At 42.2% G+C, this 23,428-nt stretch overlaps 1 protein-coding gene and 1 long non-coding RNA gene across 3 annotated transcripts in view; one reads left to right on the top strand and one right to left on the bottom strand.

The window, feature by feature from the left end:
* Positions 1-10,742: 10,742 nt before the first annotated feature.
* On the top strand, positions 10,743-12,668 carry LOC147638234 (uncharacterized). 2 transcript variants are annotated; one of them, XM_086798136.1, is made up of 3 exons: positions 10,743-11,150; positions 11,392-11,508; positions 11,751-12,668. In XM_086798136.1, the coding sequence occupies exons 1-3, from the start codon at positions 10,792-10,794 to the stop codon at positions 12,301-12,303; spliced, it is 1,029 nt and encodes a 342-aa protein (XP_086654262.1). In that variant the 5' UTR covers positions 10,743-10,791; the 3' UTR covers positions 12,304-12,668. The 2 variants fall into 2 exon arrangements, with proteins under 2 accessions (XP_086654262.1, XP_086654263.1); XM_086798137.1 differs by lacking the exon at positions 11,392-11,508.
* Positions 12,669-13,942: 1,274 nt separating this feature from the next.
* LOC147638233 (uncharacterized) overlaps positions 13,943-23,428 on the bottom strand; it is a 42,461-nt gene continuing 32,975 nt past the window's right edge. Inside the window, exon 3 of the long non-coding RNA XR_015265828.1 lies at positions 13,943-14,287. This is a non-coding gene — a long non-coding RNA (uncharacterized LOC147638233). The remainder of the gene's footprint in view (positions 14,288-23,428) is intronic.

Genomic DNA, 23,428 nt, shown 5'->3' with positions numbered 1-23,428 from the left:
CAATGAATTCTGGGGTGCTAGCAGCGGGAGTAACCCTTCTTGTGCAGGGTGGCAGAGCCTCTCACTCGGGCCTCGCCCACCCCACGGATATCCAGATAAGAGACTAATCCCTTGGTTCTTCCAAAACCGAACCCGGGAAAAACTTTCCTCACCCAACAAACATATGCGATTCCTCCAGGATATTTTATTCTAATGTAGTCAAGGTCATCACTAACCAAATTGATCCAACCGAACTCGTCTCATGGTCAAATCAAGGAAGAGACTTGCACTTGGATCATAGAGTCCAACATTTTTTTCCTCATTAAGAGGCACATCCGTTGATTCTTTTCCATAGAACAAGGATTATCTGGGATTTACTTCAACTATCGTAACTTAACAGAATTGAGCCTCATTTTAGGGATCCATCAGTCCAGCCTAACCCCATCCAATCCCATAGATTAGCCAACCACCCAACCACTGTAGTGATAGGATCCATTTAGGAATTTGGTTATGTTTTACCTCGGGTACCAGGGAAAATAGTTCCCAAGCCCCCTAGCCGACGCTTCAAGCAAACTTCAAGATAGTCACACCACTTACACACCCAATATGAAATTGCATGTTTCACAGATTCAGCTCTCTTTTAAACAATCTTTTAATGAAACCATAGTATCACTGATCATAATCCTCCAAAATATCTAGCTTGAATTCTAATTTCCAATCATTCCTCCATCCGTGTACCTATGGCATCATTGGCAACAACTAGAACGCTCACCACCTGTTCACTCAGGGGCCTTTTCAATAGTTCCTAGCTCATAGTACCCGAAAATATAATCACATAAGAAAATCCAGATGGACTCTCCATTGCAGCAAGATCAACCGACAGATCCATATAAAAGAGTAATGGACTCATCCGTTGAGGACCAACAAGGCCAATCAACCAGATCCATACCCGAGTTCAGAAAACAACTCTAACTCCTTGTTCCAGTTTCTTTCTCGACGCACGCGTGGGTATCTTCGATGACCCAAAGCTTGAGCACCGTATGGTCAGCACCCTCTAGGCTCCTTCGCAGGTCACCTAGCGCTTCACTCATAGGCCGCTTCCTTGGTCTCTCATTCACCGTACCAAAAGCTCACCATTTAAACTGAACCGAGGCTAGTCAAGACCTCGGCCGACCTTGCTACGCGAGATGTCGTCCATTGACTCTTCGTCAGCTGTTGCAACTTTATCACTTAGGTCTCCACGACCTCATTCTCAAGATGGTCAAAATGCTTCCCCAACATTCTTGACATAAAACAGTCATTTAAAAAAAGGTCATAAATATAGTTTCTAACGAACTCTCATCTTTCCACATTGTTCCACATCATTTCTCGTTATTCCTCATTCTTCTACATCAATTCACATTGCTTATTCCACATCCAGTCATATGTATTCCCATTGTCTTCATCCATTCTTATCACATCTATCCTCATCACATCTCATCCATTCACATCTACCCATATCCACATCACATCATATCATATCCATTCACATCACATCTCATCCATTCACATCTACCCCGATCCACATGACATCATATCACATCCATTCACATCACATCTCATCCATTCACATCTACCTAGATCCACATCACATCACATTCATCCAACTTACATCTCATCCATCCATTCACATTACATCACATCCATTTATATTCATTTAGATCCACATCTCATCACACCACATCCATCCACATCACATCTCATCCATTCACATCTCATCACATCACATTCGCATCCATTTACATCTCATCATATCACATTCACATCACATCACATCCATTCACATCTACCCAAATCCACATCACATCCATTCACATCTACCCAGATCCACATCACATCACATCCATTCTCATCTCATTACGTCACATTCACATCTCACCACATCCATTTAGATATCATCACATCACATTCACATCCATTCACATCTCATCGCATCCATTCACATCTCATCACATCCATTCATATCCATTCACACCCATTCACACCCATTCACATCCATCACACCCATTCACATCTCATCACACCCATTCACATCCCAAAACATTCATTGCATCCACATCACATCACATACATTCCATCCACATCTATCCATATCACATCACATCATTCCATCCATATCACATCACATTCATTCCATCCACATCACATCAGATTCACATCCATTTATTCATTTACATTCACATCTATCCACATCCATCCATTCATAGCTCATCACATTTATCCACATCCATTCATTCATTCACTTTCACATCTATCCACATCCATCCATTCATTCACATGCACATCTCATTCACATCTCCTCACATTCACATCCACATCCATTTACATCTCATCCACATCTCCTCATATTCACATCCACATCCATTTGCATCTCCTCACATTCACATCCACATCCATTTACATCACATCACATCTCATCCACATCTCATCACATCCGCTCACATCTCATCACATCATATTCACATCTCATCACATCACATTCACATCTTATCACATGACATCTTATCACATCACATTCACATCTTATCACATCACATTTACATCTCCTCTTATCACATTCACATCTCATCTAATCACATCGCATCCATTTACATCCCATCACATTCATTTACATTCATTCAGATCCATATCACATCTTATCACATCCAATTTTAGTACTGTTTTCTACTTTCGATACCGATAGGACTTTTTTAAGTTTCTGCCAATTGCTTGGCCTAGTTAAAGGTACTTTTTATCGATGAATATTTTCATATTCTTTCTCGAATTTCTCACATGAAATATATTCAATATTCTGTGTGTGTGGGGGTGGGTCACCTACCCACACCCCCATGGAACTGGCCGCCCACATGCAAGTGTGGGTAGCCAGCCAAATCTCATAGTTTAAACTCCCTCTCCAACCTTAATAAAAAAAAAGCCACCACCTCCATCGTAAAGGAATCACGTGACCATCTTTGCGCATGCTCTCCTAGGCGGCTATTGAATTGCTGCGCATGCTTTTCCAGGCGGCTACTGAACAGGCTGCTCTATCCTCTGCACTATAAGATGTGTATTATTTTCTAAAAATTTTGCCATAGCTTCGCTCTGTTATTACTGATAATTCTTAATTTTTTTCTAAAAAATAAAAGCTTGTAATGAAAATATGATAGTAGTTCCTCTTTTATGCTTAAAATCAAACTATGAATTTAAATCATAATTTTAACCATAATCATAAACTTAATTATGATTATCCCATTAAATTAAGCTAATTCCATTATTTCTCTTTTCCCAAATTGATAGGATAATCTATTTCTCATTTAGAATCAATCAAAGTAGTTTTTAACTACTTATAAATAATCTAACACAAAATCATAAAAATACCATTTTCTTATTCTCTAGCTCATTAAGCCTAGAGTTTAACTTTGAATTAAGAGATTGTCATTGAGAAGCATCCTTTTTCAAGGGATCTAGCCATAAAGATGGCTATTCTTTTAGAGAGAGATTTACTTAAAGAAAGCATTACAAATAAGCATAAAGATTAACTTTCTCTTAATTAAGCATTAAGACTTTAAGAAAAAACTTGGAGTACCCGATACCAACTACGAAGGTTTAACACAATAGGATGTAATGGGTAAAAGAAGATATCTTGTGGATTAGTTAAAACTATGTCCCCCCACAAAATTTCCATTATTATTGTAGGGTCAGCATTGCATTCAATATTTTGCTTAATAAGGGTTAGTTCACCTAGGCCTAGGTCTTCAAATAGATTTATATCGAATTGAAGTAAAGAGAGGGTTAGTGTAGACAAAAACAGAGTGAGTTTGAGGAGGGGCACGAGGAGTTTTTAGCAACTAACCCAATTCTAAGGCACGTTCAAGGAGTAGGCATAGGTCATCTATAGGCTCCGACCACTGACTTCTGTCTTGGATTGCTAACTCGCGTTCTAACTTGTAAGCGAGAGTCATTGCTGCTGCTGAGGAGGTTTGATATTGCAATTTCACGAACCATCTTTGCAGCATCCAATTCCTCGATTCTTTAGGTTGCTTCCTCTTGGGCACGCCTGGCTGTTGCCTCGCGTTGTTGATCTTCTGTGATTCTTTGGAGCCTTTCAGTAGAGCGAGCCTCTGACTGTCTTGTAGTTGCTATGTAAGTTGTGCCATTGCTTCTTGGTGGGCCAATTCTTTCCTTTGCATTTCGACTTGACTTGCACTTATAGTGTCGTTAAGTGTTCTTATTTTTTCTGCATGTGCCTTGTTCGATTGTTCTCTCTCTTGTTGTAAGTGAGTGGCCTTGTCCTCCGCTGCTTTTAGATTGGAGGATAACTGTTTGATCTATCATTGGCTCCTCTTCTTTGGCCGTGGAATTGTGCTGGAGCTCTTGTACTTGGTGGGCATGAAGGTGCTGTGAACTCATGGGTGTGGGCGACCTCCTTTTGAAGTTGCTCTTTAGCTTGTTCTAACTTTGCCTTGAGGTCTGCATTTTCTTTGATTCTTTGTATAATGGTTTGGCTAAGGACCACATTATTGCTCTCCAGTGCTTTATATATGTTCTCTTGCTCCTCTGTGGTCTTCAAAATTTTCATTATGACATCTCTATGTGTGGCTTCAACTACTGCCAAGTGGTCCTTTAAGGTTTGCACTTGTGTGTTTGACTCATTAACCTGCTGCCAAGTGGTCCTTTAAGGTTTGCACTTGTGTGTTTCACTCGTTAACCTGCTTCCAAAGGGCAGCATTACGATCATGGAGCATGTGTGTTGTGAGGAGGTGGTAATGCCAGACTTTTTGCTCCTACTCCCATAGTGCACTTGTGCTTGCGCCTTCTTTGAGTCCAGACTATGGTTGGTTCAGCAACTCATCCAAACCTTCCATTGTTTCTTGCATGAATTGTTGATAGTCGACTTTTTGTAGGGAGGCCAGCTGGGCATTCTTTCCTCATCTTCCAAATGCCTTCTTTTGCTTGAGTGCTCGATGGTTCTACACTTCTTGGTCTTTTGCTTGCATCATTATGGGCTACTGGTTCCTGTACTGGAACTGATGCTGCTTGTTCAGGCTCTATCTCTGTTGGTGTGTCTGCTAGAGTTGAATCCTTAAGTAGGGATAGGTCTATGAAAATCAACTGTGCCAGACTTGTTGCATGGCCTCTTGTGTGGCTTGGCTGACTGTGGCCTCTTGCAATGCTTCTTGGTATGTTCTGATTTCTTGTGCCACCTCAGCCTCTGGTCTTTGTGATTCTACAGCTATGTTTGGGATGATCCCTCTGATTTTCTTTTCTGTGTTCTTCTTTCTCCCTTTCTTCATCTTCTTCATAATGGCCTGGGTCTCCATTACGATAGATTTCCCCTCTTGCATTTCTTTAGGTGTCAGTGTTGGTTGCTCTAGTAGTAGTGCCAGTTTGCAGTTGCTCTGCTAGTTCGGGCTCTAGGAGAGGCCTTTTTGCCACATTATTAAGAACTTGGGTTAGCAAGTACAGGTTGCAAATTTTGGACTGGTGAGCCTTCAGATAGTTCTCCATCTCTCTATGAATATATTAGGCCCAATCCTCCTCCTTCTCTTCATGTACCTTATTAGCGATTCTATTCAAAGGAACCCTGTTGTATCTATCCACTGGCTTGACCTCCATTATCAATGACATGGCCCTACAGGCTTTCTCTATAGCCTCATCCCAAATATTCTCGTACTCTACCCCATTGGAGACATTTCCAAATAGCCTACAAGTAGGTGAGGACCATTAGCCAAAAAATGAGACACACTAGGTTAGGTAGACTACTCTTGAGTAGCTTATCCTAACATTACAAGGCCCAAACCAGAGCCTGAATGGCCTAGTTTCTAATGCTTCTTCTAGGGTTAGTCTATACCATGTCCAATGGCATCAATCATGGTGTAGTCATGGTAGCTCTACATCTCCATGTTAGTCATGGTACCTCTGAATCTCTATGGTAGTCATGGTAGCTCTAATGGTTCTTCTATGCTAGGTCTCTAAACCATGACCAATAGCACAACTATGCCCATGATTTAGTCATGGTATCTCTACATCTCCATGCCTATAGATATGCACTATGAAAGCCATCTCTATAGAGTTCATCAACTGTAACTGTGTTTACACATAGTTACAATTCATTAGTTGTAACTATGTGTTCACATATATCTCAATTTAATAGCCATATGAGCTCTCTTTGTGGGAGTACAACACAACCATTCCTGTATCTTTGTCTATTACAATATACTATTTTTCTCTCTATCATTCTCTTCTATTACGTTGTAACTATGTTTTTAAAAAAGTTCCTACATTTTGTGAGTGTTCAAGGTTTAAACCACCACAGTAGGCTAGCTTACAAGTCATGCATATAACTTACTTGAACCTCATAAATTTTTCAAAGTAGAAAAGAGAAACAAAACTGGTAATAATTGGATAAAATTTTTATTGAAAAATTAGATGAGTTTAGATTGTAAAGAACAAGAAAAAGCACACACTAAAGATTGATACTATAGATTTACATCAGTATTGTGCATTACTAATTATAGGATCTACAAAATCTTGAAAAACTATTCTAAGCATAATGAACCTATGGTAAGGAGTTGGAAAGAAGAAGCTATTTTTCTCATTTTAGAGACTAATATTGGGTGAAAGAGGAGAGAAGAATCTTTAGGAGGAAACTAAGGCAAGGAAGGATAATCAACGGAGCAAAGGAGGAGAGATTCGAGAGGCTTAGAGACCATTGACATGTGTGGAGGAGAGATTTGAGAAGGATAATCAAGGGAGCAATGAAGGATAGATTTGAGAAGGATAACCAAGGGAGCAATGGAGGAGAGATTTGAGAGGCTTGGAGACCATTGTCATGTCTGGGAAAGAAAATTCTCACTGAGATTTCTCTTCATGACTATTCTTGCTCCTAAATTCTCCGTATTGGACATGGTGTGTGAGCATGGCATGCTACTTACTAGTGGGGACATGGTATTTGAGCATGCCATCCTACTTACTCGACATGGTCTTACTAGACATAGTCTCTGAGCATGTCATCCTACTTACATTATAATTATGAGGCTTGTACACTAGAGGCTCTTGTAGGTGTTTTGCCATGAGATATAGAACAAACTTTCCCTTTCCTCAAGAATCCCAATGTAATCATGAGATTAAAACATTTTACAATTATACCAATAAATAAAAAACATTCCCAACAAGAGTCCATGCACATTCGTTGAAAAGAATTTATATAATTAAGATACATCAAGGGGAGTTTTGTTCAGCACATACAAGAAAACCTGTGTAAAAAAACAAGTGTGATGAATTAGCTATAGTATTCATGGTATGATAAACTTCTGTGTGGTGAGCAGTGTGCATGTGTGTGTGTGTGTGCATCTGTGCGCACACACACGCACATGCATGCTTAAAAAAATAGCTTTGATATACTATATGTTCCTAGTATCTATCATTGTTGTTCTACTCTTGATGATTCCTTTTGGTTAGCATCACTCATTAACAACTTCCTGATCTTGATCATGGCCATCCTACAATATTGGTTAGTTATTTCATTATATTGGGCTAATCAATTAGGTATGTTGAAATGTCACAAGGGCGGGCTCTTTTGCTTGTTATTCCTACTAGAGGGCTTTATCTTTGTCGGATTGACAAAGTGTAGTTATGGAATGCTATTCCTAAAGATTGGGATCCATTCGTTTGGATTGGATACAGCTAAGGTCTAGGGCCTAGTTTGGGCTCTTCTTTTCTCTAACCTTATAACCGCTTTCTAGCCCCTGGGTATCCGAACATGCTTTATGTGGGATAGGCCCCTATGCAATTTTCAATGTTAATGGAAGGGGATTTACCACTCTTAGCCCCCAAGTATCCGAGCATTCTTTATGTGGGATAGGCCCCTATCCAATTTTCAATGTTAATGGAAGGGAATTTTCCACTTTTAGCTCAATGGCTTGACCCTTCTCCTATCAGGTTGTACATGCCTCTCATAACCCTTAGATTGACGTGTTTGGGGAATCATTGGTTCAACAATGTATGCTACCTATTTAGCAAACCTCCACAAAGTTATCCATCATAATTATCATAATCATGCATGACCCTGTTTCACATCAAAGCCACATTGCCAAGCACAAAAGTTCCCAAACATGCTTGCTTTGTAAAGGAGAGCGTACAAACTAGAGAAAATGGCCACCCAAGTACAATAAGTTGAGAGAATGATTTCTAACATTAGTGTGTTGCATCTAAACCTTTTTTTTTTACAACATGAAGCTTAAGGTAAGTTGCCTCTTCTAGTGTATATACATGGTTTATTTACCATAAAGTGTTAACATAGCTACTTGAAGCTTTAGTTTTTGTGCACCATTATGTAACATGAATAATCCAAGACTAAATCATTGGTGTTGTTGCTTTTGTGATCACTTTGCATGGCAAATGGATAGCATGTGTCATAAGCAATGCAATGCTCTTACTCAAGCACCAAAGTTTGCATATAATGTAATAGGAATTATTCACCATTATCCATAAGCATCTCTCAAAAGAAATTTAAGATATCACATGCATGCACACAAGAGATTTTGAGTAAGGATTTATACATGTTTGAATATTGTTGATTAGCCTATTAGGTATTGATTTTTAGAATTAGTGTCAAAACTTGGTTCTATATGTTTATGCAATAAAATACTATATCTTTGTATGTTTGACCCTCTTTTTATTGCCTTTTTTTACGAGATTGGTGAAAGTGATTTCTTGAAAAACAAAGGCCTTGTCATAGTTAATGTGTCTAAAGTGATAAGGCTACCCCTCTCTTGACTTAAAGGACTTCATTTCTCCCTAACTTTTACGTAAAGGAATTATTTGTGTGGCCCTCCTTTTATTTGTGTGGCCCTCCTTTCATTATGTTTCACATGTGAGTGATCCAAAGAGTTTTCTTGGACATTGAAGGCCTCATACTTCATGCATCAAAAGTCATAAGGCTACGCCACACTTGATCCAAACGACTTCATTTCTCTCCCGCGTTAACGTAATGGACTTCATTTCTCCCTTTTACATTGTCGTTTTTAGAAGAATTAATGTTGATGCCTGTACAATCAAGAAGATCTTTTATGAGCTTATCTTTCAGTGGAAAACTAAACCATTGATCCTCTCGTGTAGTTTACAAAATTATATATGATTGATGTCTCCACTTGCTACCAAATTTTTTAACTTTAGTTTGAATGCATTAAATGTAAAATTTCAATCACATGTGTTATTTTTCTAGGAAACATGAGTCAAGAAACTCATTAGGATATATAATGAATTGTGTGTACAAGGGATGGCATACATTGCTGGCTTTGCATGCACATCACACACACACACACAATACGTATGCATGGACGGGCACACACACATGCACACAATGAGACTTTGCTTTTATTTACATCAAAGAATGGGAATTTTACAATTCTTATCTTGTTTTATTAATTATAGGAGGAGACAATAATAATCACTCTATATGACATATTCAGGCTTAGGGTTATATAACATATTCATTTATTAGTGCGCGCAAGCGGGCACTAATAAATGAATATCTCACGGTTAAAACTAAGGTTTTAACCTTAGGATACACCAAGGTGCCGCTTGCACCTTAGCGACCGAGGAGCTCTTTCACGAGAGCTCACTCGCGACATAGCAGCAGTAGACGCTCGCCTTTGCGCTTCCCCGCCCAAGCCATGCATCTCACCTCTCCCTTGCTAGTGCTTCAAGCCCCAAGAGACAGAGAGTTCCACACTTGTCCTTCCTACATGCAAGCAAGAGAAAAACTCTTTAGCACTTCAAGTGACCTCTTACCCTACACGCGACCCTGACAGACAAAGAGACCCACCCTTGTCCTTCCTACACAAGAGCACGAGGAAAACTCTCGAATCGAACGCCCCAAAAAACTCTCAAATCCTTGATGGCGCGCTTTTATTTTTTATTTTTTAAACAAACCTCCTTAAGGTTTTCAAAGGACTTGTTTCCTTGCTATTAAACCTTAGACCTTATAAAAGCTATCCACCTTAGACCTTAACTCTCTCACTAATTAATTAATAGCAAGGAAAAATTTGGGACCCATATTAGGTTTGCTAATGGGTGTGCCATTCTTCACCTCAAATGTAAAAATATGAATTTCATGTCAAGGTTTTCAATTTGGAGAATTCACTCTTTAATGATTGTACTAGAAGTTAACTCTTGATAAATTATGACATAAAGCTTTGATGCTTGGGAGTTTGCAAGTTGACAAGGGGTTTTTGAGGTTGGATGGAACGTCGTCGACACCTGTGTGTTCTCATCAAGAGAGGTAAAAGGTGCAACATCAGTCTTTGAAAATTAGTGGTGCATTCGAAGATGAGAGAGTGTTTTGTTCAATGCTTTGGCGTTGGCTTGAGGTCGAGAGAGTCAAGCACTCTTCCATGGGTTATTCTTCCAAAATGGTGTGGAAGAAGACATGGGTGTTGTATCTGAAGAATTTGATGATGAGGTGCTTTTTACACACATAGGGAGTGCGCGAAAAAGGGGGGGGGATCTATAGCAACCATGATCATGGAGAGGTCCATGTCTATGTATTGGGATTGAGAGGGAGGGCGTGGAAACAGCATCAATAGAGGATGAGAGGAGTTGGGCGTATGGGATGGGGCGTCGGACGCGTTCACACGCGGTTTGGTGAAAACGACTACCGGGCCCCTCCACGCGGACAAACGCAAAGACCTAGTCAACAATCAAATCGTGTATAAAGATCTTTGTGGGCGCCTCGGCGAAGTGGCTCCCTAACTGCTTTTTACCACGCCACCTCTGTCTGTGTACCTCATAATGGACTGCTTCACAGTGACCACCCCCCTCCTCGGAAAGGGTCGTCTCGCAGTGCAGCGAGGCCTCGAGCTCGCCATCAAGCTCCAACAAGAGCTCGCCTGTGCTTTAGACTCCGAGAAACCACACTCTAATCAAGAGCTCGCATGTGCTTTAGACTCAGAGAAACCACACTCTAATGAAAAGCTTCTTGCTCGTTTGCGTGAGATTATGAGTAGCTTAAATGATGGTGTTCGGCTCTTGCGCTCTCCTGCATGGCCTCAAAATGACCCCCCCAAGCAACCCAGTTGTCCCATCACCAAAAAACACAAAATTGACTGCCCAAGCCATGCCAAAGATCTCACTAATTGCAAAAACAAAAGGTGAGTTTGATCTCAAGTGTTTTAGATTATACTTGAATCACCTAAGCTAATCAGTGTTTAGGTACTTACATAACCAGTGTTTATGAGCCAGATGAAGGTTATACTTGAATCACCTAAGCTAATCAGCTTTAGTAAGGAGATTATCTTCTTCATAAACTCTTCCTCGTGTCTAGGTACTTCAAAAAAAATCCAGTGTTCATGAGCCAAGTGAAGGTTATCTTTGTTTTCTTGATTTAAACAGGAGGAGATGCCTTCCCAAGATGACTTTAAGACTGCATGAAGATAATGAGGCTTCTGATGACCACTATACATGGCACAAGTATGGGCAGAAAATGATACTGGGCAAAAGGCACCCAAGGTATCATTTGCATACTATATGTGATAGACACACCCTTGAAGTATTACTTCAGCTTCTAGCCTTTCACCACATTATGTGAAGCCAATTCCTCACTAATCATCTAAGACTGTATCTTGCAGAAGCTAATTCCACTCTAATCATCTAATACTGTATCTTGCAGAAGCTAATTCCTCACTAATCATCTAAGACTGCACCTTGCAGAAGCTAATTCCTCACTAATCATCTAAGACTGTATCTTGCAGAAGCTACTACCGGTGCTCTCACAAAGTAGATTTCGGTTGCCAGGCAATGAAGCAAGTACAAAGATGTGATGATGGCACGTGTGTCCTTGACATCACATACATTGGAAAGCACACGTGTGAGCAGACATGTGGATCACATCACATAAGGAACCAAAGGACCTTACCCCTTTCCTCCTCACCTTTGAAATCAATTTCTTTTAAAAGCTCGCCGTCAACACAGGAGCTCACCAATACTGATGACTACCCCTTTATCAAAGAAAACACCTTACTCACTTCTTTAGTGGATCAAATGGAGGAAGGGCTACATTTCAATGGTTTTACCTTACCTGTGAGAGGCAATCCATACTCATCTTTACCAGATAATTTCTTCTCTCCTACTACCACTTCTGATGGGACTACTTCCTTAGGTGACTCTTTAGAAGCCAAAGAGCAATGCGCGGAGAGCAGCTGGATAGCCAACTCTTTATCCGCGTCTAGCTCAAGCTTGTATTTTGAGCCTGAGGAGCATCTTTTTGCTTTCCTTGACTATGGGAATCACAATGCCAACGTATAACTTAGCTGCAAAAAGTAGCCATGCCTTTTGTAACGTATATTCAGCAACATTAGTTGCTTCGGCTTTGCCATTTGCAATCTATAACTACTTACAGTAACTCCCTAGTCCTTGCACCTACCAAGCGACTCTACTTTTTATGGGGAAGATTATGTGCAAATGTGGCCACAAAATATAAACAACATTGAATGTAATCAGTAAAATCGTGTTCTTCCCATGTGTAATCATATATTTAATGTATGCTTAGAAAAATGGACATGTAGTTACATTCTAGATATGCTTATAATCTCTAAAAGATTAATTAGAGCTTGGAAAACAAAGATACTAGGTGAAGGTGAGCAAGGATGCAAGGAAAATTCAAGACCAAACATCAATAGCTCTTCAATTCCACAGAGCAGTCAAGCTTAGGTCTACAGAGTAGTCAGGCTATTTTAAATGGTGAAAATCATAGCTTCACATCTGTAGGGCCTCATGTGGAGTTTTACATGTAGATTCCCCAGATGACAAAAATCTCTCTCTCTAGGAAAGAGAGAATTCCTCAACGTTTTGCTTGAATGACACTTTGCCTTGAACATTAGCTTCCTTCTCTACTCTGATCTTTCTATAGGTGTACAAATTCTCCCTCCATGATCATTGTAGTTCGTTGATGTAGATTGCTTGATCCTCCAAGCATTGAATAACACTACCAATTTAAATCCCATCTTATTAGCATCATCTTCAGGTGGAAATGGTAGAGCACGCCAAATAATATGGACTCGAATACACCCAGCAAACTAGGTGGAAATTGAATTGAACATATCAACTATAACTGTAGTTTTAAAGCCATTATGTGTTTCATGAGGCAAGGCAATTAAAGCATATCCTAACAGTGTCATGGTACGATTAAAAGTCACGAAGAACTCTATGAATTAAGTAATTATTCTGAAGTATCACAAGCTCCTTCATATTCATGCAAAAATATAATATCAAGCTTTATCATTCAGTAGATTTTAAAATCTAGGTGACTGTTATTACATCTAGGTAAATCACATAAATGTGTTAAGCAAAGAGCTTTTGGAAAGTGGGAGAGTATACTATACATTAAGCAAGAGGTCTCAGAGCCTTTACACATTTTCCTAACGGACAGACTCAAATTGCCTGTCCATTTGAGCTGAGCAGTCCCCCATCCACCATTGTTAAGGCTATCTGACAGCAAGAGCAAGCCGGCTGAATGTGTCCAAGGCCCTTATAGTCATATGGACGATCATAGACTTTGAATGCCAGCACTTCAAAGTTTCCATGAGATTTAATACTTCATCCAAATATGCACCATTTGTTCAAGTAAAGCAACATGTGGACCCAACTTAAGGACACATTTTAGGGAGCATAACTGCAAACCAAGACCATTATCATGACAATTAAATTTATGACTAACCAACTACACAGAAACATACAGAATTCTTAAGGAACAATATTGTCATGCATCACGTTGGAATGGGATACTTCTAAATGTGCCATTGGCATTTTACTGGTGGATGCCAAGTAATTGCTCCCCTTGAGCAAGGGTGCAAAACCACGATACAAATTGTTGCAAAACCAATCATTACCCCACCAAACAGAGAGATTGGTAAAAGACCTCAATACAACACGAAAGCCATTCTACTTCCCACGAAAGTTAAATAGCTGACAGAATATATATTCCGCAAAATTACACAGTTTTGTGTCGATATCAGACATTCCACACTTCAGGTTACCGGCCACAGAACCATCATACATTCCTTGATAGGCATCCCAACATACATGCAATATTATTATTATAAACATGAAACTGGTACTATTTCACTTCATATTTTTACATTCCACTGAGATCACAGATATTTGCTAGCAAAATTTTCCTTAACTCTCCATCTCGATGTAGTAATTTTTCAGTCCCTCCAGAGCGATGACTGCAATTCACATTGCAACACACGAAAACGAGAGTCATACCCTCCTCTCCTCTTGCTGTGGCCTGCAGTAAGTGAACCGAAGTTTCTCTCTCTCTCTCTCTCTCTCACACACACACACATTTTTTTGGTAATATATCTCTCTCTCTCTCTCTCTCTCACACACACACACACACACACAGACACACACACGCGCGCGCGCGCACCCCCATGGACATAGGATACAGGAGCACACATCCTCTTTTGTTTAGTGTCATGGCCCTATGAAAATGGAACAGTACAAGTGTGGGCATGGTGGTTGTAGAGTCAGAATATTGAATGATTCACATGGGGGTGCCCGGACAGAGTTATAGATGTGTGGACATCCTTAGGTGTGAAGGGGGGAACTAGAACATTAAACTTTAATGTTTATTAAAGTTGCCCCTAGGCCTTAGTGGCCCTAGGGAACTTTTAAAGTTTTGGGGCCCTAGGATTTTTATGGGGAGGAGGCCACTCCACTTTTGGAGTGAGTGCTTCTCTCTCCTCCCCCTCTCTCTAGCTTTTGGGAAAAGGAGTCGTGGAGGATTGATGCGCATGTTCTCAAGCGTGGAAAAGCTGAGGAGGAGGCGGCGGCTGCTGAAGACTGTTTTGCTGCTGTTTTCTCTGTGCAAACCAGCCGTAACAGCCTTGTACGGACAGGCTGCAGGTCTTCTCTTCTGTTGCTGGCTGCGCATAGGAGTTGTTGCAAGAATCTCTGCTGCGCACAGGTTCTGGACAGGCTGTACCAACAGGTACAACAGCAGGTACAGCATTGTACGACTGCCGTACAGTGTACGGACAGTCAGGTACAGCAAGTACTGCTGCAGGCGGCGCTGGACAGGTGCTGGACAGATCTGGCTGCACAGATTCAGGCGAGCACAGGTGCTGGCTGCAAGCTGCGTTTGCAAGTACAACTCCTGACACGTATCCCGAGGTAGTACAGACGGGTACGGGGCTGTTTTTCAGATCTGTACATTCAAAGACAGCATAGAAGTGAACACAAGGAGGAGGGTACAGACAAGTACGTGCATGCGTGTGAAGCAGGGTTGTGGAAACAAGTGCCTGCAAGTACAGATTGGTACCGTCGCTTCCTTCAGTGCTAATTCACGAGCTGAATTTGGTAAGCTCCGCTTCTGTTCATCTATCTCTCTTTCTACTGCTTGATGTCTGTTGCAGATATGAGTTATCTGGCCCCTTGTGAGAGGAGGGGTATGGCACATTGACAAGGGTTGAGACAGAGTTTGGACAGCATATGTATGTATGAGCTGAGATGTTGGATCATGTACTTGAGTTATGCCAGATGTATGCTCATGGCTGCCCTGCTTAGTGATCTTGGCTGATCAGAGGGAGGCACAGTGTGTTATTGTGAAACACAGATCTGTGTGCATAGATCCTCTGTGCTAAGAGGTATTGTGGGCCGTCAGATTGGACATACAGGTGTAAACTCTTGGCTGATTTTTGTTGTACTCGGCCATTCATATTATTATAATTGAATAAAGAAATACCGCAAGGGGCGCCAAGCTTTGGGGCCAACAGGTGTCGCTTTGTTTTCAGATTTGGGCACTCTAGCTCCAATCTATTTTGTTTTCACATCTAGACTACAAGTGGACGGGTGACTGCTAGTCTACTGCAATATGGTTTCTATCAGAGGCCGGTTTCAAGGTTCCGTCCCCGGGACCAATCATCAACTTTCTGAAGGGGGTGAGCTCGTGGTTGCTTTGAAGAAAGCCATCGCTGAAAAATTCAGCAAACATGTCTGATACAGAGGATGAGTACTTCTATCATGAAGAAGAAGAGCAAGAGACTTCTCCTGAGAGAGATGTATCTGAGGATATTTTTGCAAGAGAACAGGCTGCAGATGTTGAGCCTTATGAGGATGTAACACAGCCAGAAGATGTGCATGGTAAAGAGGATGATGATGCTCGGTTCAAAGATCGCTTGGCTAGTGTTATGGATACTTTTATGCAGCTCACACAGAGTGAGAGATTTGCTGAATTTATGAGATCTCGCACAGAGCCCCGCACAGAGCCCGAGAAAAAGAAGAAGAAGGTTCGTTCAAAGAATCTTCCACAGGGTCATAGTGGTGCCATCCCACAGGAACCATCCTTTGGCCAGTTTCCGAATATGCAGCATGTTTATGGTGCAAACTCTCAGAGTTCCTTCTATGGACAGCCACCTATTCCTCAGCAGAATATGCATCCAGGTTATTTTGGTGGTGGTTCGGTGTTCCAATCCATGACTGGGGGTTATCCTCAGGGAGGCATGGGTATGTACGGGCCTTTTGGAGCCAATTTTCAGCCTGGTATGCAGGGGAATATGTATGGTGGTATGCAGTCCGGTATGGCTGGAAATATGTTTGGAAGCATGCAACCTGGGATGCAAGGCAATATGTTTGGTGGTATGCAGCCAGGTATGCATAATGGAATGTTTGGAAACATGGCTGGAATGTATGGTATGCCTGGTGTGGGAATGGGAAATGTTGACCCAATGATGGGTATGAATGTTGGGGCCAGCAATCTTGCGAAACCACTTCCATATGATAATCTAACGCCTATGGGAAAGGCGAAGGATTACAAGGAAGGGGGAGCTGCAGTGAAGTTTGACACATTCAGTGGGGCCAAGGATAAACTTAAAGCACTTACCTTTTTACAGCAGTTTGATGCTGCTTTTTCTGGTGGAAATTACACAGAGTCCTCTAAGGTGAGGAAAGCTGCCACTTTTCTCAAGGGCAATACTTTGCAGTGGTGGTCTACTCTTCTTTTGCAGGGCATAGCACCCACTACATGGGTCCAATTTAAACAGGTTTTCTCTTCCGTATGGCTCACATCTACATTTGAGGTGGATGTTCTGACCGCATGGCACAAATTGAATGCTTCAAAGTGTGATAGTTTGGAGGATTATAACAAGAAGTTTTGGGAAGCTTTACTCCCAGTGACTTCTTACCGTGCCGTGCCATTATCTGAGCAGGTAGAGAAGTATTGTTGTGGGCTGCCCAAAGAGGTACGAGATTATTGTATAAAGACAAGAGTAACGAACATGTCACAGATGATTGAAAATGCTATGACAGCTAATGCGTTACTCACAGGTGGTTCATTTGGATTTAAAGGCAGTAAGAAATTGGGCAAGAAAGCTGAAAAATTTGGGCATGCTTCTCGTGATGCTAAAGGGTCTTCAGAGACAAAGTATAAGAAGTTGCCAATGCCCAAGAGGACTTCTGAGGAAAGACGGGCTTTGAGAGATGCTCAAAAGTGTTTTTACTGTACTGAAGAGGGGCATATGTCATTCAATTGTCCCAAAAGAAAGTCCCAAAAGGACTCTGACAATAAAGGAGAGCCCAAGCCAAAGAAACAAAAACCTTCTGCAGGCTTAGTTCCTGATCTTGTGGGGGAACAGCCAGGTGGTGAAGCTACAGAGTTGTGCAGGGCATGGGGCAAAGTGAGAGATCAGAATGCCTTGATCTTCTTTGACACAGGTGCTAGAGCCAACTTCATTTCACCAGATTTGGCTGGCCGATTGGGGATTCGCGCAGAGGAGATGGGGCCGTTACATGAGGCTAATATGGCTTGTCCAGGGTATGCAGGAACCCGTTACTCCTATTATTGGGAAGCTTCGGCTTCATTTGCAGGGTTATGTGGACAGCGAAGAGTTCTTCATCATGCCTTTGGATGGCTGTGATGTTTTGTTGGGTATGCCATGGTGCCACAGGGTACATGCGGTGGTGGATACTTACAATAGGAAAATCACTCTGACTCATAGAGGGAAAGAGCATGTATTGGATGTAAAACTCAAAGGAGAATCTGTTCCTATTGTATCCGCTTCGGCGATTTCATCAGTAATGAAAAAGCATCTTTCCGCGTACTTGATTTATGTAAAGGATGCACAGAATGATGAGTCTAAGTCTAATTTGTCAATGTTAGATAAGGACAGGACTGATTTCTTAAGTGGGTTTCAAGATTGTTTTTCCGAGTCATTGCCAGGAGAATTACCTCCTGAGAGGCCAGAAGATCATGTCATAGATCTGATTCCTCGTAGTACCCCACCGAATAGACCGCCGTACCGTGTTAGTGCAGCCCAACAGGAAGAGATTATGAGTCAGGTGCAGGAGCTTTTGAATAAAGGGTTGATACAGCCTAGCTCATCACCCTTTTGCTCACCTGTGCTCTTAGTGCAGAAGAAGGATGGTTCTTGGCCCATGTGTATTGATTACAGGGCGCTGAACAAGAATACCATCAAGAATCGATTCCCCATACCGAGGATCGATGACATATTGGACCGCTTACAGGGCTCCACAGTTTTTAGTCGTATTGACTTGAAAAGCGGGTATCATCAGATACGCATTAGACCCGAGGATGTGCATAAGACAGCATTCCGAACCACGTTTGGGTTGTACGAGTTCTTGGTTATGCCCTTTGGTTTGACAAATGCGCCTGCCACATTTAACAGAATGATGGACAGGATTTTCAGGCCTCATAGAGAGTTTGTGGGCACATTCTTTGATGATATGATTGTGCATTCACGAACTGAGGAAGAGCATAGAAGGCATTTGGCCATTGTGTTTGCAGAACTCAGAAACCATAGGTTGGTTGTTAATGGCAAGAAGAGTGAGTTCTTTTTGCAAGAGATACATTTCTTGGGGCATATTGTGTCTGCGCATGGAGTCCGTATGGATCCAGCAAAGGTGGAAGCAATACTTAATTGGCCAGCTTTGAGGACCGTGCATGATGTACGTAGTTTTCTAGGATTGTGTTCTTATTACAGGTGGTACATACGGCACTTTGCTGAAATTGCTTCGCCTCTTCATGCTTTGACGAAGAAAGCAACTCCGTTTAGATGGGCTGATCGGGAAATTACAGCATTCAAAAAGCTCAAAGAAAAGCTTACTTCGGACCCAGTATTGGTGTTACCGGACCTCCAAAAGGCTTTTGTTGTCCAGTGTGATGCATGTGGAAGTAGCATTGGTGCAGTTCTCATGCAAGAGGGACATGTGACAGCTTATGAGAGTAGAATATTGCAAGATGCCAAGAAGCATTTACAGGTTTATGAGAAAGAGATGTTGGCTGTAATTCACGCTCTTTCTACATGGAAACACTACTTGCTTGGGGCTGATTTCACTGTGCAGACAGATCATCAGACCTTGCGTTATTTCCTCACGCAGACTAAGCTTTCAGAGAAGCATATGCATTGGGCAAACTTTTTGTCAATGTTTCACTTCCAGATTGTGCATGTGGAAGGCAAAAAGAATGTAGTGGCAGATGCTTTGTCACGCAAGCCACAGGTCTCTGCAGTTTCACTTGCTTATCATCATGAGCTTGATGAAATGAAAGAGCAGTATGCCCATGATGAGGATTTTGAAAGGTTGTATGATCAGATGTCTGAGGGTCAGCGGCATGAGCACTATACTCTCAGAGATGGGTTTTTATTGATGCATGGCAGACTGTGTGTTACCAGGCCATTGCGACTCAAGGTTATGATTGAAAGTCATGCTCCACCGTATGCAGGTCATAGCGGTATTGACGCCACGGTCCAAGCAGTGGAGACTTTCTTTTATTGGTCAACCTTGAGAAGAGATGTTGATGCCTTGGTGAGGCAATGCATCGTATGTCAGAAGGTAAAGTTTGACCGTCAGAAGACACCAGGGTTATTACAGCCTTTACCTATTCCAGATAGACCTTGGGAGAGCATTGCCATGGATTTTGTATTTGATCTTCCACGGACACAAACGGGAAATGATGGCATCTGGACTATTATATGCAGGTTCAGTAAGCAGGCACATTTCATTCCCGTGCGTAAGACGATCAAAGTGGATCATATGGTGAAGTTGTTCATGGCGAACATCTTCAAGTATCATGGCTTGCCTACGTCTATCATTAGTGACCGTGATCCACGGATGACGAGTTTGTTCTGGAGAGGGTTGTTGGACAACATGGGTACAACTCTCAAGTTTTCATCGTCATTTCATCCACAGACAGATGGTCAGTCAGAAGAGGCTAACTCTACAGTGTTGGATCTTCTTAAGTGTTATGTGTCAGAGCACAAGCAACAATGGGAAAAGTATCTTCCTTTGGTGGAGTTTGCATATAACAACACTGTACATACCTCGACAGGCAAGGCACCTTTTGAGATTGTGGAAGGAGGGAAGAAGGTACCACCCATTTTGCATACAAAGGATAAGATCTTTGAGGCTGATCAGTATGTGGAGAGCTTGGATGAAGCTTATCGGAGAGTTAAGTTGGCCCTCCAGAAAACTCAGCAGAAGCAAAAGAAAGCCGCAGACCGTCACAGTCGTGATTTACAGTTTGCATTGGGTGATTGGGTTCTTTTGCGCTTTGAAAAGGCTAGACTCAAGAAGATGAAGGGTAAAGAGCGCTTATTCCCTAAATTGAGCATGCGATATTATGGGCCTTTTCAGGTTTTGGAAAAGATTGGTGAGGTAACCTATCGTTTGAAGTTACCAGATCATTGGAGGATTCACAATGCTTTTCACGTGAGTCTTCTTAGACCTTTCCGTGGGGATGTGCCTGAGGATGTATCAGATGAGGGTCAGCCGGAAGTTGAGGAACTTGATGAGGTTCTGATTCCAGAGCAGATACTGGCACATAAAGAAAGGAAGGTACGAGGTAAAGTTTCCCGTCGCTATCTTGTGAAGTTCAAGAACTATTCACCGATGGATGCGAAGTGGATGGAGGAAGGTGACTTAACAGATTCACCTCAGGTTTTGCAGCTTTATCTCGATGCCTTTGAGTTAGAGCCGACTCTTATTGTGGCTCATTCAGGTTCAGCAGAGCATGGGTCTGGAGCATTACCTGATGCTCAAGAGGGGGGTAGCACCTCCACTCCCTTGATACAGACAGGCTCAGATGACATCTAGAGGTCGCTTGGTGCAGATTTTATCTCACCCGAAGGTATTGAGGCTGACAGTACATCTGTTTATGGGACTTCTATGATATATGTGTACTAGTCACATGAGATTTTGTGGATATGTATGGTTCACAGTGGTATACAACTTGGACTATTACTATGCCATTGGTTTGCAGTGAATGCTGATACATGTGTATGGCTTAGAGAGATTGGGACGCTGATCTTGCCATATTGTATATTTCACTTTGGATATTTTGATGCATCACCAGAATGCAATCGAGGACGCTTGCCATTTTTCAAGAGGGGGGTATGTCATGGCCCTGTGAAAATGGAACAATACAAGTGTGGGCATGGTGGTTGCAGAGTCAGAATATTGAATGATTCACATGGGGGGTGCCCGGACAGAGTTATAGATGTGTGGACATCCTTAGGTGTGAAGGGGGGAACTAGAACATTAAACTTTAATGTTTATTAAAGTTGCCCCTAGGCCTTAGTGGCCCTAGGGAACTTTTAAAGTTTTGGGGCCCTAGGATTTTTATGGGGAGGAGGCCACTCCACTTTTGGAGTGAGTGCTTCTCTCTCCTCCCCCTCTCTCTAGCTTTTGGGAAAAGGAGTCGTGGAGGATTGATGCGCATGTTCTCAAGCATGGAAAAGCTGAGAAGGAGGCGGCGGCTGTTGAAGACTGTTTTGCTGCTGTTTTCTCTGTGCAAACCAGCCGTACAGCCTTGTACGGACAGGCTGCAGGTCTTCTCTTCTGTTGCTGGCTGCGCATAGGAGTTGTTGCAAGAATCTCTGCTGCGCACAGGTTCTGGACAGGCTGTACCAACAGGTACAACAGCAGGTACAGCACTGTATGACTGCCGTACAATGTACGGACAGTCAGGTACAACAAGTACTGCTACAGGCGGCGCTGGACAGGTGCTGGACAGATCTGGCTACGCAGATTCAGGCGAGCACAGGTGCTGGCTGCAGGCTGCGTTTGCAAGTACAACTCCTGGCACGTATCCCGAGGTAGATGCTCATGGCTGCCCTGCTTAGTGATCTTGGCTGATCAGAGGGAGGCACAGTGTGTTATTGTGAAACACAGATATGTGTGCATAGATCCTTTGTGCTAAGAGGTATTGTGGGCCGTCAGATTGGACATACAGGTGTAAACTCTTGGCTGATTTTTGTTGTACTCAGCCATTCATATTATTATAATTGAATAAAGAAATACCGCAAGGGGCGCCAAGCTTTGGGGCCAACAGGTGTCGCTTTGTTTTCAGATTTGGGCACTCTAGCTCCAATCTGTTTTGTTTTCACATCTAGACTACAAGTGGACGGGTGACTGCTAGTCTACCGCACTTTGGTTTCTATCAGAGGCCGGTTTCATTAGCCTCTGCAGTCTGCACAGATCATACAGTAGTTTACACAAGCTTTCCAAAGATTTCTCTCCCTATAGACATGCAAAGTCACCAACCATGTCTACCAGCCATGGGGACCTGTTTTGCAGGAGTCCTTGATACTTTAGACCACCTAATTATGAACATTCACATCAATCCTGAAAGTGGGCCACTCACTTTATTCTCCTATTAGGCATGCATATGTGCATGCATGCACGCACGCACGCACGGCATATTTACATGCCATGTGTACATGGGGTTGCTAGGATTGGGTGGGTGAATGTTTTACCCAGTTTTGTGTGGGTGGGTGAATATTTTACTCAGTTTTGTGCTGACTTACATGATTCCTTGAGAGGGCTATATCGGGCCAATGGGCATTTCATTCGGTATTGGCACAGGTCCAGGTGGGTAGATCCATTGATTTAGATCAGGACTCAAGGATCATTCCACCTACTAGAGTGGAAGGTAGCCAATACTACATTCAGAACCGGTTGTTGTTCCGAGATGATAGAGTCTGTGTGCTGGATTGTGCTGGGATTAGGAGATGAATTCCTTATGTTTGTCGTGATGCTCCTACAACAGGTCATCTGGAGATTCGACGAACTTGTGTTTTTCTGATCATCCTCAGTCCAATGGGTAGATGGAGAGGGTGGGATCACGTTTTGGAGGTTATGCTTTGTGCATATGGCTCAGCTAGAATATGTTTGGTAGGAGTAGGGTTAAAACCTATGTTCCCTCAAACTTTGGTAGCTTGAAGGAGACATAGTTGTGGTGCTTGACAGTTGGAGTCTTTGAGAGGGAGGTATGATATCCCCTAGGTACGAGGATTTACCAGATCCTGAAAAGGATGGGTATGATGTTGCAGCTAGCAGATAGTTCTCTCGGCGATTTTAGATTCCAATTCCATGAGGAGATTGAAGGATGGTGTATGTTCTTCAAGGACCTAGA

Source organism: Cibotium barometz, chromosome 5, assembly GCF_041138505.1.
Source record: "Cibotium barometz isolate CiBa-2024 chromosome 5, ASM4113850v1, whole genome shotgun sequence".
NCBI lineage: Eukaryota > Viridiplantae > Streptophyta > Polypodiopsida > Cyatheales > Cibotiaceae > Cibotium > Cibotium barometz.
This window is presented reverse-complemented; position numbering and strand designations above follow the sequence as displayed.